At 63.6% G+C, this 20,216-nt stretch overlaps 1 protein-coding gene across 1 annotated transcript; it reads right to left on the bottom strand.

The window, feature by feature from the left end:
- Positions 1 to 171: 171 nt before the first annotated feature.
- Positions 172 to 17,189, bottom strand: AP2A1 (adaptor related protein complex 2 subunit alpha 1). The gene is given in 30 exon segments (XM_073321846.1): positions 172 to 947; positions 2,971 to 3,105; positions 4,003 to 4,072; positions 4,386 to 4,441; positions 4,443 to 4,503; positions 4,750 to 4,838; positions 4,840 to 4,874; positions 5,441 to 5,530; positions 5,915 to 5,997; positions 6,475 to 6,543; positions 7,301 to 7,461; positions 7,842 to 7,961; positions 7,963 to 8,007; positions 8,645 to 8,876; positions 9,016 to 9,113; positions 9,654 to 9,673; positions 9,676 to 9,772; positions 9,774 to 9,836; positions 10,092 to 10,163; positions 10,165 to 10,200; positions 10,202 to 10,231; positions 10,716 to 10,884; positions 11,030 to 11,180; positions 11,523 to 11,631; positions 11,918 to 12,019; positions 12,808 to 12,937; positions 13,015 to 13,208; positions 13,573 to 13,715; positions 14,067 to 14,135; positions 17,027 to 17,189. Coding segments are annotated over 30 exon segments (2,874 nt in total). The 5' UTR covers positions 17,094 to 17,189; the 3' UTR covers positions 172 to 869.
- Between the last annotated feature and the right edge of the window lie 3,027 nt (positions 17,190 to 20,216).

Below are 20,216 nucleotides of genomic sequence, written 5' to 3' on the forward strand. Positions count from 1 at the left end.
TGTATACCCAGCCCCATGCCCCGCCCAAGAGGGGTCCCATCTCCACCCAGGAAAGGGGTCCCCGTGTCCCCCGCCTCCCTCCTCCATCCCAGCGAAGGGTCCCCATGTCCTCAGCCCCCCCGTCTCCACCCCAGCCTCCCCGAACCCCCGGCAGCACAGGAGGAGGCCGAGGTGGCATGGGGGGGTGACCCCCCGTTTATTACAGTCACATGGAGATCGATACACGCGCTCAGTTCCGCAGACAACAGGACGCTAGAAACACCTAGAACGGCAAGTCACATGGTCCTCCCAACCGCTGCCCCCCCAGGTGGGATTCAGGCCAAAAGGGGCTGGGTCCCACGGGGGGGAGAGGCAGGAGATGCAGCCCCCCCTCATGTAACATCTTCCCTTGGGGGGGGCAGCCCCCTCACCTCCCCCACCCATGGTCCAGCCCCAGGTTGAGGGGGTCAGGGCTGGGGGGGGGGATCATTTGCAGCCCCCCCAGCTGCTCTGAGCTGCCAGGGTGGGGCAGCCCAGCTCCCCCCCCTTTGAGTTCCCTCCCTCTTTGTGCAGGTGGGGGGGATTTAGGGGGCCCGGAGCTCACAAGGGGGGGCTTAGAGTAAACAGACACACTCCAGCCCCCCAAGGCCCAGAGAATGGGGGTGACCAGACTAACCCAGGAATCAGGGGCTTGAGCTTCCCCCCCAAAAAGGTAGCTCCCGCAGGCCCCTCCTGGGGGAACGAAAGGCCCTCGCCTGGGGGGGGCCCCCTTGGTCCATCCGAAGCACTGGGCCCCCACGGGCCAGGCGATGAAAACACGGTTACCACGACGACAGGATGGGGCAGGGGCTCGATGCAGACACCCCCCAGAGCCGGCTGCAGCCCCAGGCTCAGAACTGCTCAGCCAGCAGCCCGCAGAGGTGCCGCGAGACGGGCTCCCGGCTGGTGCGCAGCGTCAGGCGGTACATCTGGGGGAGAGGGGCGTCAGGCGGTACCCCCAATCGCCCCTCACCATCCTCAGCCCCTGCCTCGTAGCCCCCAATCGCCCCTGAACTTTCCTTCAGCCCCCCAGCCTCAGCCCCCCAAACTGCTCCCACAACAGCCCCCCAAACCTCCCCTCAGCCCACCAAAACCACCCTTAACAGCCCCCCAAGACCCCCAAACTTCCCTACAGCCCCCCAAACCTCTCCTATAACCCCCACCCCATACTGCAGCCCCACACCCCAAAACTAGGACTGTCAATTAATCACAGTTAACTCAGGCGATTAACTCACAAAAAATTAATCGCGGTTTTAAAAATTAATCGCCATTCATCGCGGTTTTAATCGCACCAGTAAACACTAGACCACCAATGGAAATGGAGTAAAGATTTTGGATGTTTTTCTACATTTCCATATATATTGTATTCTGGGTTGTAACTGAAATCAAAGTGTGTATTATTTTTGATTACAAATATTTGCACTGTAAAAATGATAAAGAAATACTACTTTCCAGTTCCTCATACAGGTACTGTGGTGCAATGTCTGTCGTGAAAGCGCAACTTACAAATGTAGATTTTTTTGGTTACATAACCACACTCAAAAACAAAACAATGTCAAACTTCAGAGCCTACAAGTCCACTCAGTCCTACTGCTTGGTCAGCCAATCGCTCAGACAAGGTTGGTTACATTTACAGGAGGTGATGCTGCCTGCGTCTTATTTATAGTGTCACCTGAAAGTGAGAACCGGCCTTTGCATGGCACCGTTGTAGCCGGCGTTGCAAGTTATTTATGTGCCAGATAGGCTAAACATTCTCATGCTTCGGCCACTATCCCATAGGACATGCTTCCATGCTGATGCTGCTCATTAAAAAAAAAAAATGCGTGAATTAAATTTGTGACCAAACAACTTGGGGGAGAACTGTTTGTCCCCTGCTCTGTTTTACCCGCATTCTGCCATACATTTCATGTTACGCAGTCTCGGATGATGACCTAGAACATGTTCGTTTTAAGAACATTTTCACTGCAGGGTTGCCAAATGCAAAGGCGCCACCAATGTGAGATTTCTAAAGATCGTTACAGCACTGGACCCAAGGTTTAAGAATCTGAAGTGACGTCCAAAATCTGATCGGGACGGGGTGTGGAGCGTGCTTTCAGAAGTCTTAAAAGAGCAACACTCCGATGTGGAAACTACAGAACCCAAACCCACCAAAAAGAAAATCAACCTTCTGCTGGTGGCATCAGACTCAGACAGTGAAAATGAACATGCGTCAGTCCGCTCTGCTTTGGATCGTTATTGAGCAGAACCCGTCATCAGTATGGACACAGGTCCCCTGGTATGGTGGTTGAAGCCTGAAGGGACATATGAATCTTTAGCACATCTGGCATGTAAATATCTTGCAGTGCTGGCTACAAAAGTGCCATGCGAACGCCTGTTCTCACTTTCATATGACTCTGTAAATAAGAAGCGGACACCATTATCTCCTATAAATGTAACCAACCTTGTTTTTCTGAGCAAATTGGTGGACCAAGAAGTAGGACTGAGTGGACTTTTAGGCTCTGCAATTCGACATTGTTTTATTTTTGAATGCAGTTATTTTTTTGTATGTAATTTGTAAGTTGCACTTTCACAAAGAGATTGCACTACAGAACTTGTCTGAGGTGAACTGAAAAATATTTCTTTTGTTTTTTTACAGTGCAAATGCTTGTCAAACAAATATAAAGGGATCACTGTACACTTTGTATTCTGAGTTGTAACTGAAATCAATATATTTGAAAATGTAGAAAACATTCAAAAATATTTCAGTAAAAGGGATTCTATTCTTAACAGCGTGATTAATTTTTGTAATCACTTGACAGCCCTCTCCAAAACCCAATCTGCAACACAGCCCCAACCCACTAGCCCCCACTGCCCCCCCCCTAAGCCAGAATAGAACCCTGGCATCCTGGTTGCCAGTTCCTCCCCTCCCTGCTCTACCCGCCAGCCCGGACCCAAGCGTCTGGGCCCCCTCACCTGGGCCTGGGCGTTGGGCTCCAGCCGCAGGAGGCAGCCGACCTGCAGCGACTTGGTCTGGATGATGCCGGCTCCCACGTAGTTATCAGGGTTGGGGTCCACCTTGTCCAGCAGGGCGCAGCCGAAGCCCAGGAGCTGGGGAGACGCCAGGGGTGGGGAACATCAGAACTGCTAGACTGGGTTGGACAAAGGTCCATCCAGCCCCAGCGTCCTGTCTGCCGCCAGTGGCCAAGGCCAGCGCCCCAGAGGGAACGAACAGAACAGGGGCTCATTGAGTGATCCATCCCGTTGCCCATCCCCAGCTCCTGGCAAACAGAGGCTAGGGGAACCATCCCTGCCCATCCTGGCTAATAGCCATCGATGGGGCCTATCCTCCAGGAATTTATCTAGTTGTTTTTTGAACCCTTTTATAGTCTTGGCCTTCACAACATCCTCTGGCAAGGAGTTCCACAGGTTAACTGTGCGAAGAAATACTTCCTTTTGTTTGCTTAAACCTGCTGTCTGTTCATTTCATGGGGTGACCCCTAGTTTGTGTGTTGTGAGAAGGAATAAACAACACTCCCCGATATGCTTTCTCCCCACCAGTCATGATTTTATAGACCTCGATTGTATCTCCCCTTAGGTGTCTCTTTTCAAGCTGAAAGTCCCCGTCTTATTAATCTCTCCGCGTACGGAAGCCGATCCAGACCCCTCAATCGTTTTTGTTTCTCTTTTCGGAACCTTTTCCAATTCCAACAGATCTTTTTTGAGATGGGGCGACCACATCTGCACGCAGTGTTCCAGATGTGGGTGTGCCTTGGATTGAGATCAAGGCAATATGATTTATAGAGAGGTCTCGAGGGGCTCTTCTGGGGGCTGCTGACCCACACCAGAGCCCCCAGCTCCTCAGCCACCGCCCCAGAGAGAACCAAGGACTGGCATCCAGAGCCCCAGCTCTAACCACTAGCCCCCACTCCCCTCCCAGAAGAGAACCCAGGCATCCTGGCTCCCAGTCCCCCCAACCGCTGACCTCCACCCCACCCAGCCCCTCACCTTGGCCTTGGTCACCTCGGAGTCCATGGGGTGATTTGCCTTGAAGATCTTCTGGGCTTCCTGCTGAGGCCTGCAGAGGGTGGTGGTGTTCAGGGTGTCATATGGTGCATCCCCCACACACCTAACACTGTGGGGGCTGAGATTCAACCTCCAGGCTTCCCCGCAATGGGCTTACTGTGACAGGCCTCCCCCTCCCGGTGCCATATGGGGGGGAGGGCTGAAAATTACTGGAGCCATGCCCTGGGGGGCCCCGTCGCCCAGAACAGGCCACTCCCCCAGACTGGCTGCCCCCCTGCCTATCATCCACCCCACCCACGATCTGGCTGCCCCTTGCCTGTCCCCTCACAGTCTGTCTGCCCCCCCTGCCACGCCCCACCACGTACTGGCTCAGCTGCTTCCAGCGCTGGAAGAAATCCTGCGACAGCATCTCGGTGGCCTGGGAAGAACTTGTTCAGGGTGACTGGCAGCTTCAGGGTGATGTTCTGCAGGGTACCCCCGTACCTGGGGGGAGCAGAGCTGTCAGGGGGGCAGCCCCCTCCCCCGACAGCCCCCTGCTGCACACCCAGCCCCTGGGGACTCGCTCCAGTGCCCCCCATCCCCCAGCCTAAGATACACCTGTCCCAGGCTCTGCCCCCAGGGGCCATTCCCCCTGGGCTCCGCCCCACCACAGGCTCCTCCCCCAGGAACACCCCCATCCCCAGCTCCCCCCATTCCCCCCCCCGCCAGCGGGGGCGGGGCAGGTGCTACCTGAACTTGATGTTGAGCAGGGGGGCGAGGGTGAAGTCGCTCAGACACTCGATGTTCAGCACCTGCTGCACCTGGGCACCGCCCTCCACCAGCGGGTCCCACGGCCTTGGTCTGGACGTTCAGCTGTGACCCGCTAAGGACGGGCCGAGGCCCCCGGGTCCCCCTGTACCTGCCCCCCGGTACCCCCCAGTCGCCCTCCACCAGCGGGTCCACGGCCTTGGTCTGGACGTTCAGCTGTGCACCCGCTAAGGACAGGCCGAGGCCCCCGGGTCCCCCTGTGCCCGCCCCCCCGGTACCCCCCCAGTCGCCCTCCACCAGCGGGTCCACGGCCTTGGTCTGGACGTTCAGCTGTGCACCCGCTAAGGGACAGGCCGAGGCCCCCGGGTCCCCCTGTGCCCGCCCCCCGGTACCCCCCCAGTCGCCCTCCACCAGCGGATCCACGGCCTTGGTCTGGACGTTCAGCTGTGTGCCCACTAAGGACAGGCCGAGGCCCCCGGATCCCCCTGTGCCCGCCCCCCCGGTACTCCCCAGCTGCCCTCCCCCCCAGTACCCCCCAGCCGCCCTTCACCAGCGGGTCCACGGCCTTCGTCTGGGATGTTCAGCTGTGCGCCCACTAAGGACGGGCCGAGGCCCCCGGATCTCCCCCTGCCGCCCGCCCCCTGGAACCCCCCAGCCGCCCCACGCAGGATATGGTTCTGCAGCTCGCCGGGGTAGGTGACGGTTGGGGTGAAGCTCTGGAACTGAACTGACGTCTTGTTCCCATAGAACAAGTACATCCGGCCTGGAACGGCAGCGAGTGAGAGGATCAGCCCCCCCAGAGCTTTTCCTGGACCCACCCCCGCATCTACAGCCTTCCAGAGCCCCTCCTGGCCCCCCCACACCTAAGCCAAAGCCCCCCCCAGAGCCCCTCCCAGCCTCCCCACGCCTACACCCAACCCCCACCCCCGGCCTGGGACAGCAGTGGTGGGGAGCAGACCCCCAAAACCTCCCCCTCACACCACATACCTGGCCTGCTAACCCCCACCTCACAAACCTCCCTCGCCCACCGGTGTCTCCCCCCCCCCGGCCTGGGGGAAGGGAATCTGCACAGCCCCCTCCCCCACCCCAGAAAGGCATAGGGCGATAACCCCCCCAACACTCCCGTCTGGCCAGCACCCCGACTCACCCAGGTTCTGCCGGAACTCGGATTTCACCCCGATCTGCAGCAGCTGGTTCTCAAAGAGGACCCCGTTATTCTTACACACGAACCTGCCATGCGGAGGGGGAGTGAGCTAGGCCCTGCCGGTGCCCCTCACTCCCGACCCGCAGCCCCCGTCCTGCTGGGGGTCCCTCATTCCCAATTTACAGCCCCCACAATACAGCCCCAGCATCTGTGGCTGACAGGAGCCTGCCTGCGTGACGAGCAAACTCGTGATACCGGGGGCACTGGGCTACAGGACCCAAAAGCTTGATCCCCTGAGGTCTGACCCCCCCCCACCCCCCCCGGGGCAACAGAGGGCAGACGGGAGTTGCAGTTGTGAAAGCTGGCACGGGGGTCAGTGTGCGACAGGGAAGCGAGAGACACACCCAATACCACATGCAGACCCTGCCCCGGGGGGGAGGAGACAGATCGCACAAAAGGATTGCATCTGGAGGGATGGGGGGCTGCTCCCACCTGGCAGTGTCCTGCCCCAGGGACCCAGGCATCCGGGGACCCAGCCCCACCCCCCCTCCCTTGTCTCTTACTTGTTTAGCAGCTCATCAGCTTCAGAGATAGGCAAAGCAGGGTCATCGGAGGAAGCAGCTGCTCCCGAGCTGGGGGGGTAGTGGGGGGGCGGGGGCAGCAGGGCGGGGAAGAGAGCAGAGAAGACAAGTCACCAGAAGATGGAGCAAGCGCGGGGTTAGTTCCTGGACAGTTAGTTCCTGATGCAGCACGAGACACACAGGGGTTGGAGCAAGGCAGACAGGGACAGGGCTGGGGAGAGAACCCAGGAGTCCTGGCTCCCAGCGCCCCTCCCCCCGGCTCTAAACATTAGCCCCCACTCCCTTCCCAAAGCTGAGGAGGGAACCCAGGTGTCCAGCGCCAAGTCACTGCAGCATCCAATCCCAGGGGCAGCAGCGGAGCCAAGCGGGACACTCAATCTCAGGGCAGCAGGAGACAGACAGACACAGAGGGACAGACCAACACAGCAACCCCCCCCAGGCCAGGGACGCAGACCGACCCCCTCACATCCCCCCCAGGCCAGGGACGCAGACCAACACCGCCCCCCTCCAGCGCCCCATCTAGACATGGACAAACTGCCCCCCCCCACACAAACACACACACACCAGAAGGGCAGACAGCCCCCAGTCCAGGAACTAGCTCACGCTGCCCCCCATGAGAACAGACCCCCTCCCCGGCCCCTATGAACACCAGACACCCCCCCCCACCCCCCGAGACACAGCAACTTGATGTACAGAAAGGGCCAACTGGGAATGAGGGGCTCAACCGGCGCCCCCTAGTGGGGACAGGCCACATGCCCCATTCCGCCCTGGGGCTGGTGGGAGCTGGCGCCCGGGGGCCCACCCTCACCTGAGGAAGTTGTCCTCGGTGCCAGGAGCCAGGCCAGGCGTGGCGGAGGTGCTGTCGGAGAAGACGTCCACCAGCAGGTTCCCCGCGCTGGGGGGGGCAGCGGAGCTGGCAGGGGGGGCCGCCCGGAGCCCCAGCAGGTCAGCCGATGGTGAGGGGGTGGACTGTGGGGCGCCAAGAGTGCTGAGTGAGATCGTCCGGCCGAGGGAAGAGGGGGGCACAGAGCCAAACCCTGCTGGGGGGGCCACTCCACCTGTAGGGCGCCTCCTGCTGGTGCTGGGTGACAGACAAGCCAGGCACCCCAGACCTCCTGGCTCCCAGCTCCACCCCACCCTCCCAGCAGGCCCCACTCCTCCCCCGCCAACATACGGCTGGCCTAGCGCCCAGGCCGCCAGGCTCCCCCCCACAACAAACACAACGGCTGACCTAGTGCCCAGGCCGCCTGGCTCCCCCGCCCCACGGCTGGCCGAAACCCCAGGACGCTTGGCTGATGGTGAGTTGCCAAGAGGAGAAATGCAGGTTTTGGGGGCTCGCGGAGACTCACAGTGGTGCTGGCCGTGGGCTCTATGCCCCCATTGAGCTCTGCCCCGGGCTCCTTCTTCCCCTCGTCCAGCTCGCTGCCGGCCCCGGGGCCCTTCTTCTTCTTCAGCTTGGCCAGGATGGACGGACTCGCGCTCTGGGAAGGGCGGCATCTCCTCCAGCACCGTCGCCTGGCGGGAGAGAGGGGCTGGGTCGGGGCCAGAGCGCCCTGGAGGGGACAGGCCCTGTACCCCACTCCCCCCCGCCTGGCCCAAGACAGCCAGTCCCCCACCCTGGGACCGGACCAGGGCCAGCGCCCCTTGGAGGGGACAGGCCCCATGTCCCCATTCCCCCGCCGACCCCCGGGAGCCAGCCAGTCCCCCACCCTGGGGCCGGACCAGGGTCAGCGCCCCCGAGAGGGAACAGCCCCATGTCCCCATTCCCTGCCCCCCTGAGCCAGCCAGTCCCCCACCCTGGGCCGGACCAGGGCCAGCGCCCCCGAGAGGGAACAGGCCCCATGTCCCATTCCCCCGCCGACCCCCGGGAGCCAGCCAGTCCCCCACCCCTGGGGCCGGACCAGGGTCAGCGCCCCCGAGAGGGGAACAGGCCCCATGTCCCATTCCCTGCCCCCCTGAGCCCAGCCAGTCCCCACCCTGGGCCGGACCAGGCCAGCGCCCCCGAGAGGGAACAGGCCCCATGTCCCATTCCCCCGCCGACCCCCGGGAGCCACCAGTCCCCACCCTGGGGCCGGACCAGGGCCAGCGCCCCCGAGAGGGAACAGGCCCCGTGCCCCATTCCCTGCCCCAGCCAGTCCCCCCCGGCTCTCACCAGGACGTCGGTGCTGGCGATGGAGCTGAGTTTCAGGTACTCCACGGCACGCTGCTGCAGCTCCACGTCGGCGTTGCGGATCTGGCTGTCGGAGCGCAGCACCTCCTGGATGGTGCCCTTGGTCTCGGGGAAGAGGTTGATGAACTTGATGTAGGTGGAGAGGAGCAGGGCCCGGGTGGCCACGCTGCACAAGTGGAACTTGGAGTGCAGTAGGTTGAACTGCACCAGGGGGCTGCGGGCACCGGGGTGGGGGGGCGTGTCAGCATGGGCCCGGGGGCACCCCGGGTACCCCCAAGAGCCCCCCAGCTCCTCCTGACAGCCCCAGGGCCTCCCCCCGCCACAGGGACCTCCAGTGCCCGCCCTGGCCGTACCTGGAGCGGGGGTCTCCGGCAATGAGGTTCCCGAACTCCCCCAGGATGTAGCCCCCGACCTTCACCATGTTCTCGTGGCAGGCGGGAGCCTGCAGGGCCTGGGGGAGGAGAGGGGGAGGGGTCAGGCAGGCCCAAGCTGGGGGGGACTCACCCCCCAGGGGCGCCAGGGGACACACGGCCTGGGGCATCAGTTTCCCAACGGCCAGAAACGGCAAAGGGAGGGGGGGCCTGGGAGCGATGCCCAAGTGAGGGGAAAGGGGGGGAATGCAGGGGACCAGGGGGTCCTGGTTCCAGGCAGGAGTGAGCCTGAACTGTGGAGTATGGCAGTTGGTGGCTACTGTCCCCCCACATTCCCCCAGCACCCCATCTCTGACCTCCCCAGCACCTCATCTCCCACACCCCTACAACCCTTCCCCCAGCACCCCCGCCCCCTCCATCCCATCCCCTCCCCCATCCCTCACACCTCCCCGTCCCCCAGTGCTCCCCACCCTTCCCCAGCACCCCCACCCTCCCTCCATCCCCTCCCCCAGAGCACCATCCCCCATGTCCCCTACAACCATTCCCACAGCCCCTCCCGCCCTCCCTCCATCCCCATCCCCCCGCCTCCTACCCCCATTCCCCCCCACCGCCGGCCTGACCTCGAAGACGGTCTTGGCGCATAGCCCTGGACGTCGTCACGGTTGATGACGATCTGGATGACGCGGTACCAGACCTCCTCGCTCACGTAGTCGCCCGCGATGCGGATCAGGTTGAGGATGGGTGTCCACGTACCAGCTGTAATCCACTGCGTACTTCTCTGCCAGGATCGCCACCTTCAGCACCTGGGGGCACCCGCCAGCCGCTCATGCCCACGCCCAGAGAGAACCCAGGCGTCTAGCACCCAGCCCCCACCTCTAACCACTAGACCCCACTCCCCTTCCAGAGCTGGGGAAGAACCCAGGCATCCGGCTCCCAGTCCCTGCTCCAACCGCTAGACCCCACCCTGCTCCCAGAGCCCGGATAGAACCCAGGAGTCCTGGCTCCCAGCCCCTGCTCTAACTACTAGCCCAGGACCCAGCGGTCAGGCCCCCACTCACGATCTCCTCGCGGATGGAGTAGTCGGCCGTCTCCAGGGTAGCTGAGCATCTCGACACGATCTGCTTGGCGTTTGGTGCGATCGCACATGGCGTAGAGCAGGTCAGCCGCCACGCTGCCGCACGCTTACGTCCCGCTCCGTCTGCGGGGCGGGATGGTCAGCGCCACCTGCGGGAGCACCCCGGGCTTTCCCCCACCCGGCCCCCGGCTCCTCCCCTCCATCCCCAGGCTCCTCCCCATCCTAGGACACGCCCAGGGTCCCACCCGCTGGACCTCAGCACCCGCGGGGCACCCCCAGTGTCCCCCCCAACCACCCGGGTTCCTCCCCCACGTAGGACATGCCCAGGGCCCCCCCCCGGCTGAGCCCCAGCACCCGTGGGGTATACTAGGGCCCTCCCACACTCGTCCCCAGCTCCTCCCACTTCTAGGACACGCCCGAGGCCCTGCCAACAGAGCCCCAGCATGCATGGGGCACCCCCAGGGTCCCCTCCACCCCTCTGGCTCCTCCCCCACCTAGGACACACCAAGGGCCCCGCCCACTGAGTCCCTCCTGACTCCGCCCCCTCCGCCATCAGGGCCCACCTTCTCCCCCAGCTCCGCCCCCAGGGCCCCACCCCCCCACTGACCTTGAGGGCATTGATGACCGTCTCAATGTGGGTCTTGACAGCCTCATGGGAGAACTCGGAGCTGGCCAGGGTGCACATGCTCTCCAGCGCCAGGTACCGCAGGTTGGTCTCCCGGTGCTGCAGGAACTGGCCCAGCTGGTTACAGGCCCGCACCAGCAGGTTGGGCTCACTGCAGGGACACCAGGGTGTCAATGGCGAGGGGCAGCCTGGGGCTGGAATGGAGGGGGGCTGCAGGGTGGCGGGGGCTGGAAGGCAGGGCTTGGGGGGAGCCCAGGGCTGAGGGGCCAGGGCTGGGGGTTCCAGGGGGTGCTGACCTGTCGTAGTGGATGATGAGGCTGATGGCCTCGAAGAGGATGGCGTTCTTCGCGTTGGAATGTTGAACCTTCTTGGACTTGGGGGGCTCCTGCGCCTTGTTGAGGATGGTCTCCAGGCACTCGACCAGCCGCCCCTTCACCGCCGCGTCCTCTGCGGGGGCCACAGAGCATGGGGGTGGGAGCGTGGGGCCCACACACCAACCCTGGAGAGAACCCTGGAGTCCTGGCTCCCAGCCCCCAGCCTAACCCCTAGACCCTGCTTCCCTCCCAGAGCTGGGGAGAGAACCCAGGCGTCCTGGCTCCCAGCCACCCCCTGCTCTAACCACTAGACCCCGTTTCCCTCCCAGAGCTGGGGAGAGAACCCAGGGGTCCTGGCTCCTAGCCCACCCTGCTCTAACCCACTAGACCCCACTCCCCTCCCAGAGCTGGAGAGAGGACCCAGGTGTCCTGACTCTCCCGATGCTCCGCAGGGGTGGGGAGTCTCACCCCCTACCTGGCGGGGGGTAGCTCTGCAGCAGGCGCAGGAGTTTCACGGAGAGCCATGGGGCTGGCACGAAGTAGTAGGTGTAATCCTGCAGGTCCGTGGAGGCCGACGACACAATCTGGGCAGGGGCCACAGTGAGGGGTCAGTCCCCAGCCACGGGCCCTCCCACCCCGAATGCTGCCCTGTCCACGCCGGGGATGGAACCCAGGCATCCAGCCCCTGCCCCCACCCTCCCGAGCCGAGTGGAACCCAGGCGTCCGCTCCCTGCCCCGCCCCCCAAGCCAGGGTGGATCCCAGGTGTCCGGCCCCTGCCTCCACCCTCCCGAGCCGAGTGGAACCCAGGCGTCCGGCCCCTGCCCCGCCCCCCGAGCCAGGGTGGATCCCAGGGGTCCGACCCCACTCACCCGGCTCAGCCTGGACACAGCCAGGGAGACGCACGTCTTGAAGTCGTCGGGATTCTTCTTGCAGAGGCAGGTGATGAGGCTGACGGCGGCCGTGACCACGCCCTGCGGGGGAGGGGAAGGGGGTCAAACCATGGGGGGGGGTGCCGGGGTCCTGGGATGGCAGGGCGTACCAAGTGCTGATGGGGGGAAGCTTGAGGAGCTCAGACATACCATGTGGCAGTGCTTGAGAAGAGCAGAGGCAGGACTACCATGTGCTGGTCACTGGGGGGGGAGAGGGGTGGAGGGAATTGGGTGGGATGTACCATGTGCTGGTCACTGGGGGGGGTGGGAATTGGGTGGGATGTACCATGTGCTGGTCACTGGGGGGGGGGTGGGGTGGGATGTACCATGTGCAGGTTGTTAGGGGGGGCAAATTGGGTGGGACACACCATATGCTGGTTGTTGGGGGGGGACATAGCATATGCTGGTTGTTGTGGGGGGCAAATTGGTGGGATGTGCAGATGGTCGAGCGGAGGAGATTGGGGCAGGATGTATCTTGCTGATCACTGGGGGCGGGGCGTACCATGGGTCATTGCCCATGGAATGGTTGGGACAGGACAAACCATGTGCTGGTCATTGGGGGGGCAATTGAGGCGGGATGTACCATGTGCTGGTCATTGGGGGGGCAATTGAGGCGGGACGTACCATGTGCTGGTCATTGGGGGAGCAGCTGAGGCAGGACGTACCATGTGCTGGTCATTGGGGGAGCAGCTGAGGCGGGACGTACCATGTGCTGGTCATTGGGGGAGCAGCTGAGGCGGGACGTACCATGTGCTGGTCATTGGGGGAGCAGCTGAGGCGGGACGTACCATGTGCTGGTCATTAGGGGGAGCAGCTGAGGCGGGACGTACCATGTGCTGGTCATTGAGCAGGTGCACCACGCGGGAGGTCCACTCGCCCATGGGCACCAGGTCGGGCGAGGTCTTATAGAGGCGCAGGAGGCAGAGGGCCGCACTCTGCTTGACGCTGTCCATGGTGTCGCTGTGGGGAGAGGCAGGGTCAGGTGCGCAGGAGGGTCCCCCTCCCCTCCCCCCCCACCGGCACGGGGCCCCGCTTACCCGGCCACCAGGACGCGGGGCACCTCGGAGGCGAAGGCCTCGGCCATCTCGCGGCTGCCCACGTTGGCGATGCAGTGCAGCGCCAGGCACATGAAGGTGGGGTTGCGGCTCGCCAGGTCGTTCTTGATGGCGTTGTTGATGAGGCGGATCAGCTCACTGTTGGAGTTCACTAGCACCGAGATGAACAGGTAACCCTGGGGGGGAGCGGGGAAGCAGGTGACGCCAGGGCGCAACGGGGCAGGGGGGCCGGGACCCCCGCAAAAATCAGACATCAGCCCTCCATTGCTGTAGTAGGAACATGAGCTCCGCCCCTTCCCTCCCCAGCTCCCCACTTAAGTCCACCTTTTCCCTCCCTCCCCATTCCCTTTCCAGCTTCCCCCCCTCCCTCCCTAGCTCCGCCCCTGCCCTTTCCAGCCCAGCTCCTCCCCTCCCTACCCCCGCCCTCCAGTCCCACCGCAGCAGCACCCTTTGCACTAACCCCCTTCAGGCCTACAGGGACATCCCCCACCCCAGCTCCTCTCAGTTGCACCCCCAGTCCCCCTCCCAGCCCATACTCACAATCTGCTTCTCCGTGTACTTGTTGGAGCTCAGCAGGTTGACGGCCTCCATGTGCCCAAAGTCGATGTCATGGCCCAGCAGGAAGATGAAGAGCAGCTTGCACACGTATTTCTTCTTGCTATAGCCGTCCAGGGCCTTGTCCCCTGGGGGGCAGCCGAGGGAGAAGGGTCACTAACGTGACTGGGGGCAGGGAGGGAGCTGTGGTGGTGAGAGGCAGAGCAGGGAGACATGGGGGGGGGCACAGAGCCAGGGGGGCCAAGCAGGGACAGAGGCAGGGTAGGGGGGGTATCATCCCTGGGGGGTCAGCAGGGGTAGTCAGAATAAAGTGGGGGCTGCGAGGGGGGAACATCCCCGGTGGGGGAGAACAAGGAAAGGTATGGGAGGCTGGCCTGGGCAAGGGAAGGGCTGAGGGGAAGGAAACAGCCCAAGGTCCCCCCTGTACCACCCCCCATGGCGGAGCCCTGCGTGCCCATGCCGGCGGGGGCCGAGCTCACCCTTGAACTTGGAGCGGATGTTCGCCAGCTCCTTGTTGATCCTCTTGATTTCAGCCTCTTTGCTTTTACCTGAAATAGACACACCAAGGACAGAGAGACTCAGGGGGGAGAGACAAGCCCCTGTGTCCCATTCCCTGCCCCCCCCCCCCAAGCCAGCCAGTCCCCGCCCCGAGGCCAGATGGGAGCCGGCACCCCCTAGAAGGGAAAGGCCCCGTGTCCCAGTCTCCATGCTGGTGTTAACTAGGTTCCCAACAGCCCCTATATTTCCCCTGCCATCTTCCCTCCCTTCTTGAGGTTCAACACCCCCCCCCAAAGAAGTTTAAGGCCTAGACACCATCCCACCCCATCAGCCATCTCTCCTCCCCACCGCCTCTCAGTCCACAATCCCCAGACCTACAGAAGCTCTGGGAGAGACTCGGCAGGCTGGTTATACAGCCCGGTGCTGAGATGCGGCCACCTCTGAGGTGGGGTGTGGGAGCCGGTTATACCCCAGGAGTTGAGGCTGACAGGGCTGTGGGGTCCTGATACACATCTGACATGAAGGAGGAATTTTCTGTAAGATTTTTAGGATGCCTGTGATTGCCTCAGTTTCCCTCTGCGCTTTGCGGGGCTAGCCCATGGGTGGGAAAGGGTAAAGCAGCTGCTCTGAGGGGCCGAGCGGGAGCCATGACAGGAGCCAGAACCGGGTGGTGGGGTGGATGAACGGGGCATCAAGGATCAGTGGAGGGGCCAGCCAGGCTGCGGGAGCCCCCAGGACTGAACAGCCGAGGCTTCGCCAGTGGGACGGGAAGCAGCCGAGGACAGGAGCTCAGTGCAGGGCCGCACCAGGGGGACAACAGGCCCAGAGGGGTCAGGTGGCCAGCTCACCGGTGGGACAGACAGGCAAGCAGAGGGGGAGGGTCAAACGACCCCGGCTCCCTGCACCGTGCCCAGGCGACCGGCAAACCCCGCTCCGTGCGGAGAGTGGCACTGGGCAGCCCTGCAGACCCCAGCTGGGGGGTGGGGGCCCCGCAGAGGAGACCAGGCTCTGCCAGGCGGCTGGCTTGGTCAGAGCCGCTAGGCAGAGGTCCCGGGAGCCGTGGGGGGCTGGTGCCCAGGGGCTCAGTCTTGGGGACAGGGACGCCGCGGGGCCCCTGGGGCTCTGGCACCGATGGGTGCCACCTGAAGCTGGTCCAAAGGTGGGGCGTACCCCGGACTCTCCATGCCCAGGACGGAGGGCAGCCAGCCGAAGCATGCCTTCTCCGCATGAGGAGGCGCTGGATGAATGCTTTCTCTGCCCAGCATAGGGTTGGCCTGGGGAACTCACTGCCACTGGCCAGGCACGAGGGGGTGCGATGGGGAGGAAATGCGTTGCCTTGGGGGTTACCCCAGTGCTGCCTGGGGACGGGACACCCAGACAGACGGACTCGGGTGGGAGCCAGTCCAGAGGCTGGGCCCACCTCCAGAGCCACCCTGTTCTGGGAAGGGTGGGGCTGTTCGCACATGTGGCGTGTGAGCGCCAAGCCAGAGGCCTTGTAAACAGTTAGTCTCTGGGGGGCAGCTGGGCCGGGCTCTGCAGACGGGGCCTCTGGGGGGGGGACTAGCTGAGTCAACCACGTTCCCCAGCCATGCGGGCAACAGGAAACTCCTCTCTTCAGCAGGACCGAGAGACAGCCCAGACCCCCAGCCCTCCGAAGGATTCGGGCCCCTCTGGGCTGCGGCCGGGGCTCCATCCCTCCAGAGCCCCCCAGGCTCCTCCCATTAGACCCCCCGTGATACTCATCAAGACCCACACCCCCAGGCTCCGGTTCCTTGGGGGGGGGGGGGGAACGTGACCTCACAGCAGCAGGCTTTGCCCCCATGTCAGTCTCCTCAACGCCCCCAGGCTCCCCCTGCCCACCCACCAGCCCCTCCCCATAACCCCTGCCAGCTGCCCGTCCATTCTGCCTCAACCCCCCCAGGGCCCCGTCCCTCTTCTCAACCCCCCACGTGGGTCCTACCTCCCCAAGTCAGCACGATCCCTAGTCTCTCCGTCCTTCCCCCTGGCCCCTCCTGTCAGACCCACCCCCATACGCTCTCTCTTCTCCCCATTCCCCCCTCCCTGCCCCACACTTCACTGTCTGCCCTTCCCTCTCCATGGACCCCCAACCTCCCCCTCAGCCCCTCCCCCCATGGTCTCGCTCCACTCCGCCACCGCATCACCCTGCCTCTCCCCCCAACTGTCCCCTTCCTTCCCTTCCCCTTACAGCCCCCCAGCGCCTCCCCCACGCCCCAGCAGATATCCCCCACTCAGGGCAGCCTCCACTAGCTCAGTCTCCCCTCTCTCCTAATCCCCCCCATCCTCAGCTCCCCTAGTCTCCCCTCGCCCCTTGTGGTCTCCCCAATTCCCCCCAAACACACACACGATGCCCCTTCCTGATCCCCCTGCGGCGCCCCCTCCCCACCGCGGTCCTCTCCCCCAGCCCCATCTCCCCCCTGTGGACCCCCTACACATCTCCCCCTCACTCCTCCCCCTTCCCCCCATGACACGCCAGCCCCTCCTCCCCCTGTGGTCCCTCTCCCCCAGCCCCTCCCCCATGACACCCCATCTCCCCCTCCCCCTTGTGGTCCCCCTCCCCTCCCCCTCTCCCCCATGACACCCCATCTCCCCCTCCCCCTTGTGGTCCCCCTCCCCCATGACACCCCATCTCCCCCTACCACTGTGGTCTCCCCCCCCCACCCCACCACATCTCCCCCTCCCCCTTGTGGTCCCCCTCCCCTCCCCTCCCCTCCCCCCCATGACACCCCATCTCCCCCTACCACTGTGGTCTCCCCCCCACCCCCTCACTCCTCCCCCAGCCCCTCCCCCATGACACCCCATCTCCCCCTCACTCCTCCCCCTCCCCCTTGTGGTCCCCCTCCCCCAACCCTGCCCCATCTCCCCCTCCCCCCATGGCAGCCCCTCCTCCCCCTGCGGTCCCCCTCACTCCCCCCCCGCTCACAGTTGCGGATGTCGGAGATGAAGACCGCCAGGCCCCGCATCCCGTCCCCCTTGGACACGGCCGGCATCGCGGCGCCTGCGGGACCCGCTTCCCTGCGCGACGGCTCCTCCGGCAGCTCCGGGCCCGGCCCAGCGCCGCCCGCCCCCGCTCTGCTCCCATTGGCCGCCGCGCCCGCCGCTCACGACAGGCCCCGCCCATCTCCCCGCTAGCCATTGGTCGGCGCGCCCGCCGCTCCCTGCTCAGCCCGTGCCCATTGGGCAGAGCCGCTATCCCTCGGAACTAGCCCCGCCCATGCCCGCGGCCATTGGACAGACCCTCCATCCCTCGGAAATAGCCCGCCCCCGCACCGCACCCATTGGACTGACACGCTATCCCTCAGGACCAGCCCCGCCCAGTCTCCCCGCCCATTGGACAGACCCACTATCCCTCAGGACTAGCCCCGCCCACGCACCGCGCCCATTGGCCTGCCGGCAACCAGTCAGAGCCAGCCTCTCCCAGCTCTCAGCTCCCATTGGACAGACCCACTATCGCTCGCGGCCAGCCCGCGCATGCACCGCGCCCATTGGCCGGCCCCTCAGCGCCCTCCTCCCAATGCCAGTTGTCCTTGCGAAACGTGCCCGAGGCCGCCCCTATATTCAGCTCCGTAGCACCGCCTTGTCGCTCCCCGCTATGTCCCGCCCACCTGCTGCACTCATTGAACAGCTCCCCTGTCGGTCAAAGTTCTTTCCCGCCTCTTCCCTTCTCGCATTGGCTGAGCCTGCGGTCCCGCGAGCGGATAGGCTGAGGAGGGCGGGGCCACGACCAGACGGCGGAAGGGGATTGGTGGGATGGGGCCTGCAGTTCCGGGAGGGGTGGGGTTAGTGAGCCAGCCGAGGGGGGGCGGGGCTAGAAGCCCGGACTCCTGGGTTCTCTGGGAGGTGGGGGATAGTGGTTAAGGGGGAGCGCGGACTCCTGGGTTCTCTGGCAGGGGAGGGGGCTATTGGTTAGGGGGTGTCTGTGAGCCCGGACTCCTGGGTTCTCTGGCAGGGGAGGGGGCTATTGGTTAGGGGGTGTCTGCGAGCCCGGACTCCTGGGTTCTCTGGCAGGGGAGGGGGCTATTGGTTAGGGGGTGTCTGCGAGCCCGGACTCCTGGGTTCTCTGGCAGGGGAGGGGGCTATTGGTTAGGGGGTGTCTGCGAGCCCGGACTCCTGGGTTCTCTGGCAGGGGAGGGGGCTATTGGTTAGGGGGTGTCTGCGAGCCCGGACTCCTGGGTTCTCTGGCAGGGGAGGGGGACTCTTGGTTAGGGGGGTGTCTCGGGGCCCGGACTCCTGGGTTCTCTGGCAGGGGAGGGGGCTATTGGTTAGGGGGGTGTCTCGGGGCCCGGACTCCTGGGTTCTCTGGCAGGGGAGGGGGCTATTGGTTAGGGGGGTGGTTGAGAACCCGGACGCCTGGGTTCTGGCCCCACCTATTCGGGGTTAGTGGGACCCATCCCTCCCCGCCGTTCTGGTCTAATTTTGCTTCCCCTTTTCTCATCCCCCTGGCCCTGGTGTGGCCGCTGGGCCGGAAGATGCCACCCTCTGGTTGCCAAATAGCTGCCCCCGGGGTCCCGCCAGTCCTCCCCCTCCCCCACCTGGGGCAGCCATTCCCTGACATGCCCAAGTGGGTGTTGGCGAAATCTCTTCCAGGAAGCCTGCGTGTGCCTCTGTTTCCCCCCGTGTGCTGCCGGGTTACCTGGGGGTAGGCCAGGTCAGTGGCTCTGCACAGAGGCCCAGAGGCTCGGTGGTGGACAGCTCCTGGCTGGCTGGGGTATGGGCTTGGGCCCAGTGTCAGTGAGAAAACCCGTCGCCGGGACTGTGATACCTGGCACCCCTCACCCGGCTGGCCCGGTTTGCCGAGCTGGGGCACCCAGGCCAGGGGGCAGAGAGGGGCTAGCACCTGACCTGGGCCAGGGCGTGGGGCTCTGGGCCAATGTCACGGAGTCCCCGGGCGCTGCTCTGGAACTGCTCCCCATGAAGCCAGTCAGGACTCTGGAGAAGTCTCCTTTCTGTGAGCAGCCTGTCTGCAGGACACACAGCTCACCCGGCTTCCACCTTCCTGGGTCTGACCTCAGAGCCTCCAACCTCCCCTGCCCCTATGTGCGCTTCCCACAGCGAGTCCACCCAGGCAGGGTCTGGGGAAGCCAGAGGGTCCTGCCCCCCGACTCCGCAGTCAGACGTGACTCTCAGCCAGCCAGTAACACAGAAGGTTTATTAGATGACAGGAACATGGTCTAAAACAGAGCTTGTAGGTGCAGAGAACAGGACCCCTCAGCTGGGTCCATTTTGGGGGGCAGTGAGCCAGACAACCACGTCTGCACTTCACTCCATGTCCCCAGCCACTCCCAACTGACTCCCCCTCCAGCCCCCCCTCCTCTGGGCTTTGTCCCTTTCCTGGGCCAGGAGGGCACCTGATTCCTTTGTTGTCCAGCCCTTTAGCTCTCACCTGGCAGGGGGAAGGGCCAAGCCATCCATTGCCAGGAAACAGGGTGTCGGCCATTCTCTGTGTCCAGACCCCTGCGCACATCTGCCCTCTAGGGCTCTGCAACGATCAAACACCCTTATCCCACCACCTAGATACTTAAGAACTGCCTAGGGGAAACTGAGGCACCCCCACAATATTCAGAGGAAACATTAAGAACAGTCCCACTTCGTCACATCTCTCCCCCCTTTGAGACCGAACTGAGCGGGGTCACTTTCACCGGTGACCTGGGAAAGTTCGAAGCCACCAACGTTCCCATGGATGCCCCAGCACCTCTCCCATTCCTTGGTGGGAGTTACACCAGGCCCTTCCAGTTTCACACCCTCCCTTAGGTCGGGGTGGTCGATGGCACTTGCATGCCGCATGTGGGAAGGTTTATGCGGCCCGTGCCCTTTGGCCACCCCAAAACCCCCGGGGGTCAAACTGGGATTGGTTCTTCTCCCAGCGCTCCCGTCTGGAGGGCTGCAATTCAGGCTCTCTTGGTTAAGAGCCCCCATCTTGACCTGGGCCACATACTGTTCACTTACAGAACTAGCATGGAGACATCCCTTTCTCCACAACCTTGTCTCCCCAACAAGCTGGCCCAACACAGCCACTGGTTTATAGGACTGTTTAACTTTCTTAACAGCTTTCACTTCATCTGAGACCTTCTCAAAGCTCTCCACACTGGGTCTTTCAACAGGAAAGTCAGTGG

Source organism: Lepidochelys kempii, chromosome 23 (assembly GCF_965140265.1).
Source record: "Lepidochelys kempii isolate rLepKem1 chromosome 23, rLepKem1.hap2, whole genome shotgun sequence".
In the NCBI taxonomy this organism is placed as follows: domain Eukaryota; kingdom Metazoa; phylum Chordata; order Testudines; family Cheloniidae; genus Lepidochelys; species Lepidochelys kempii.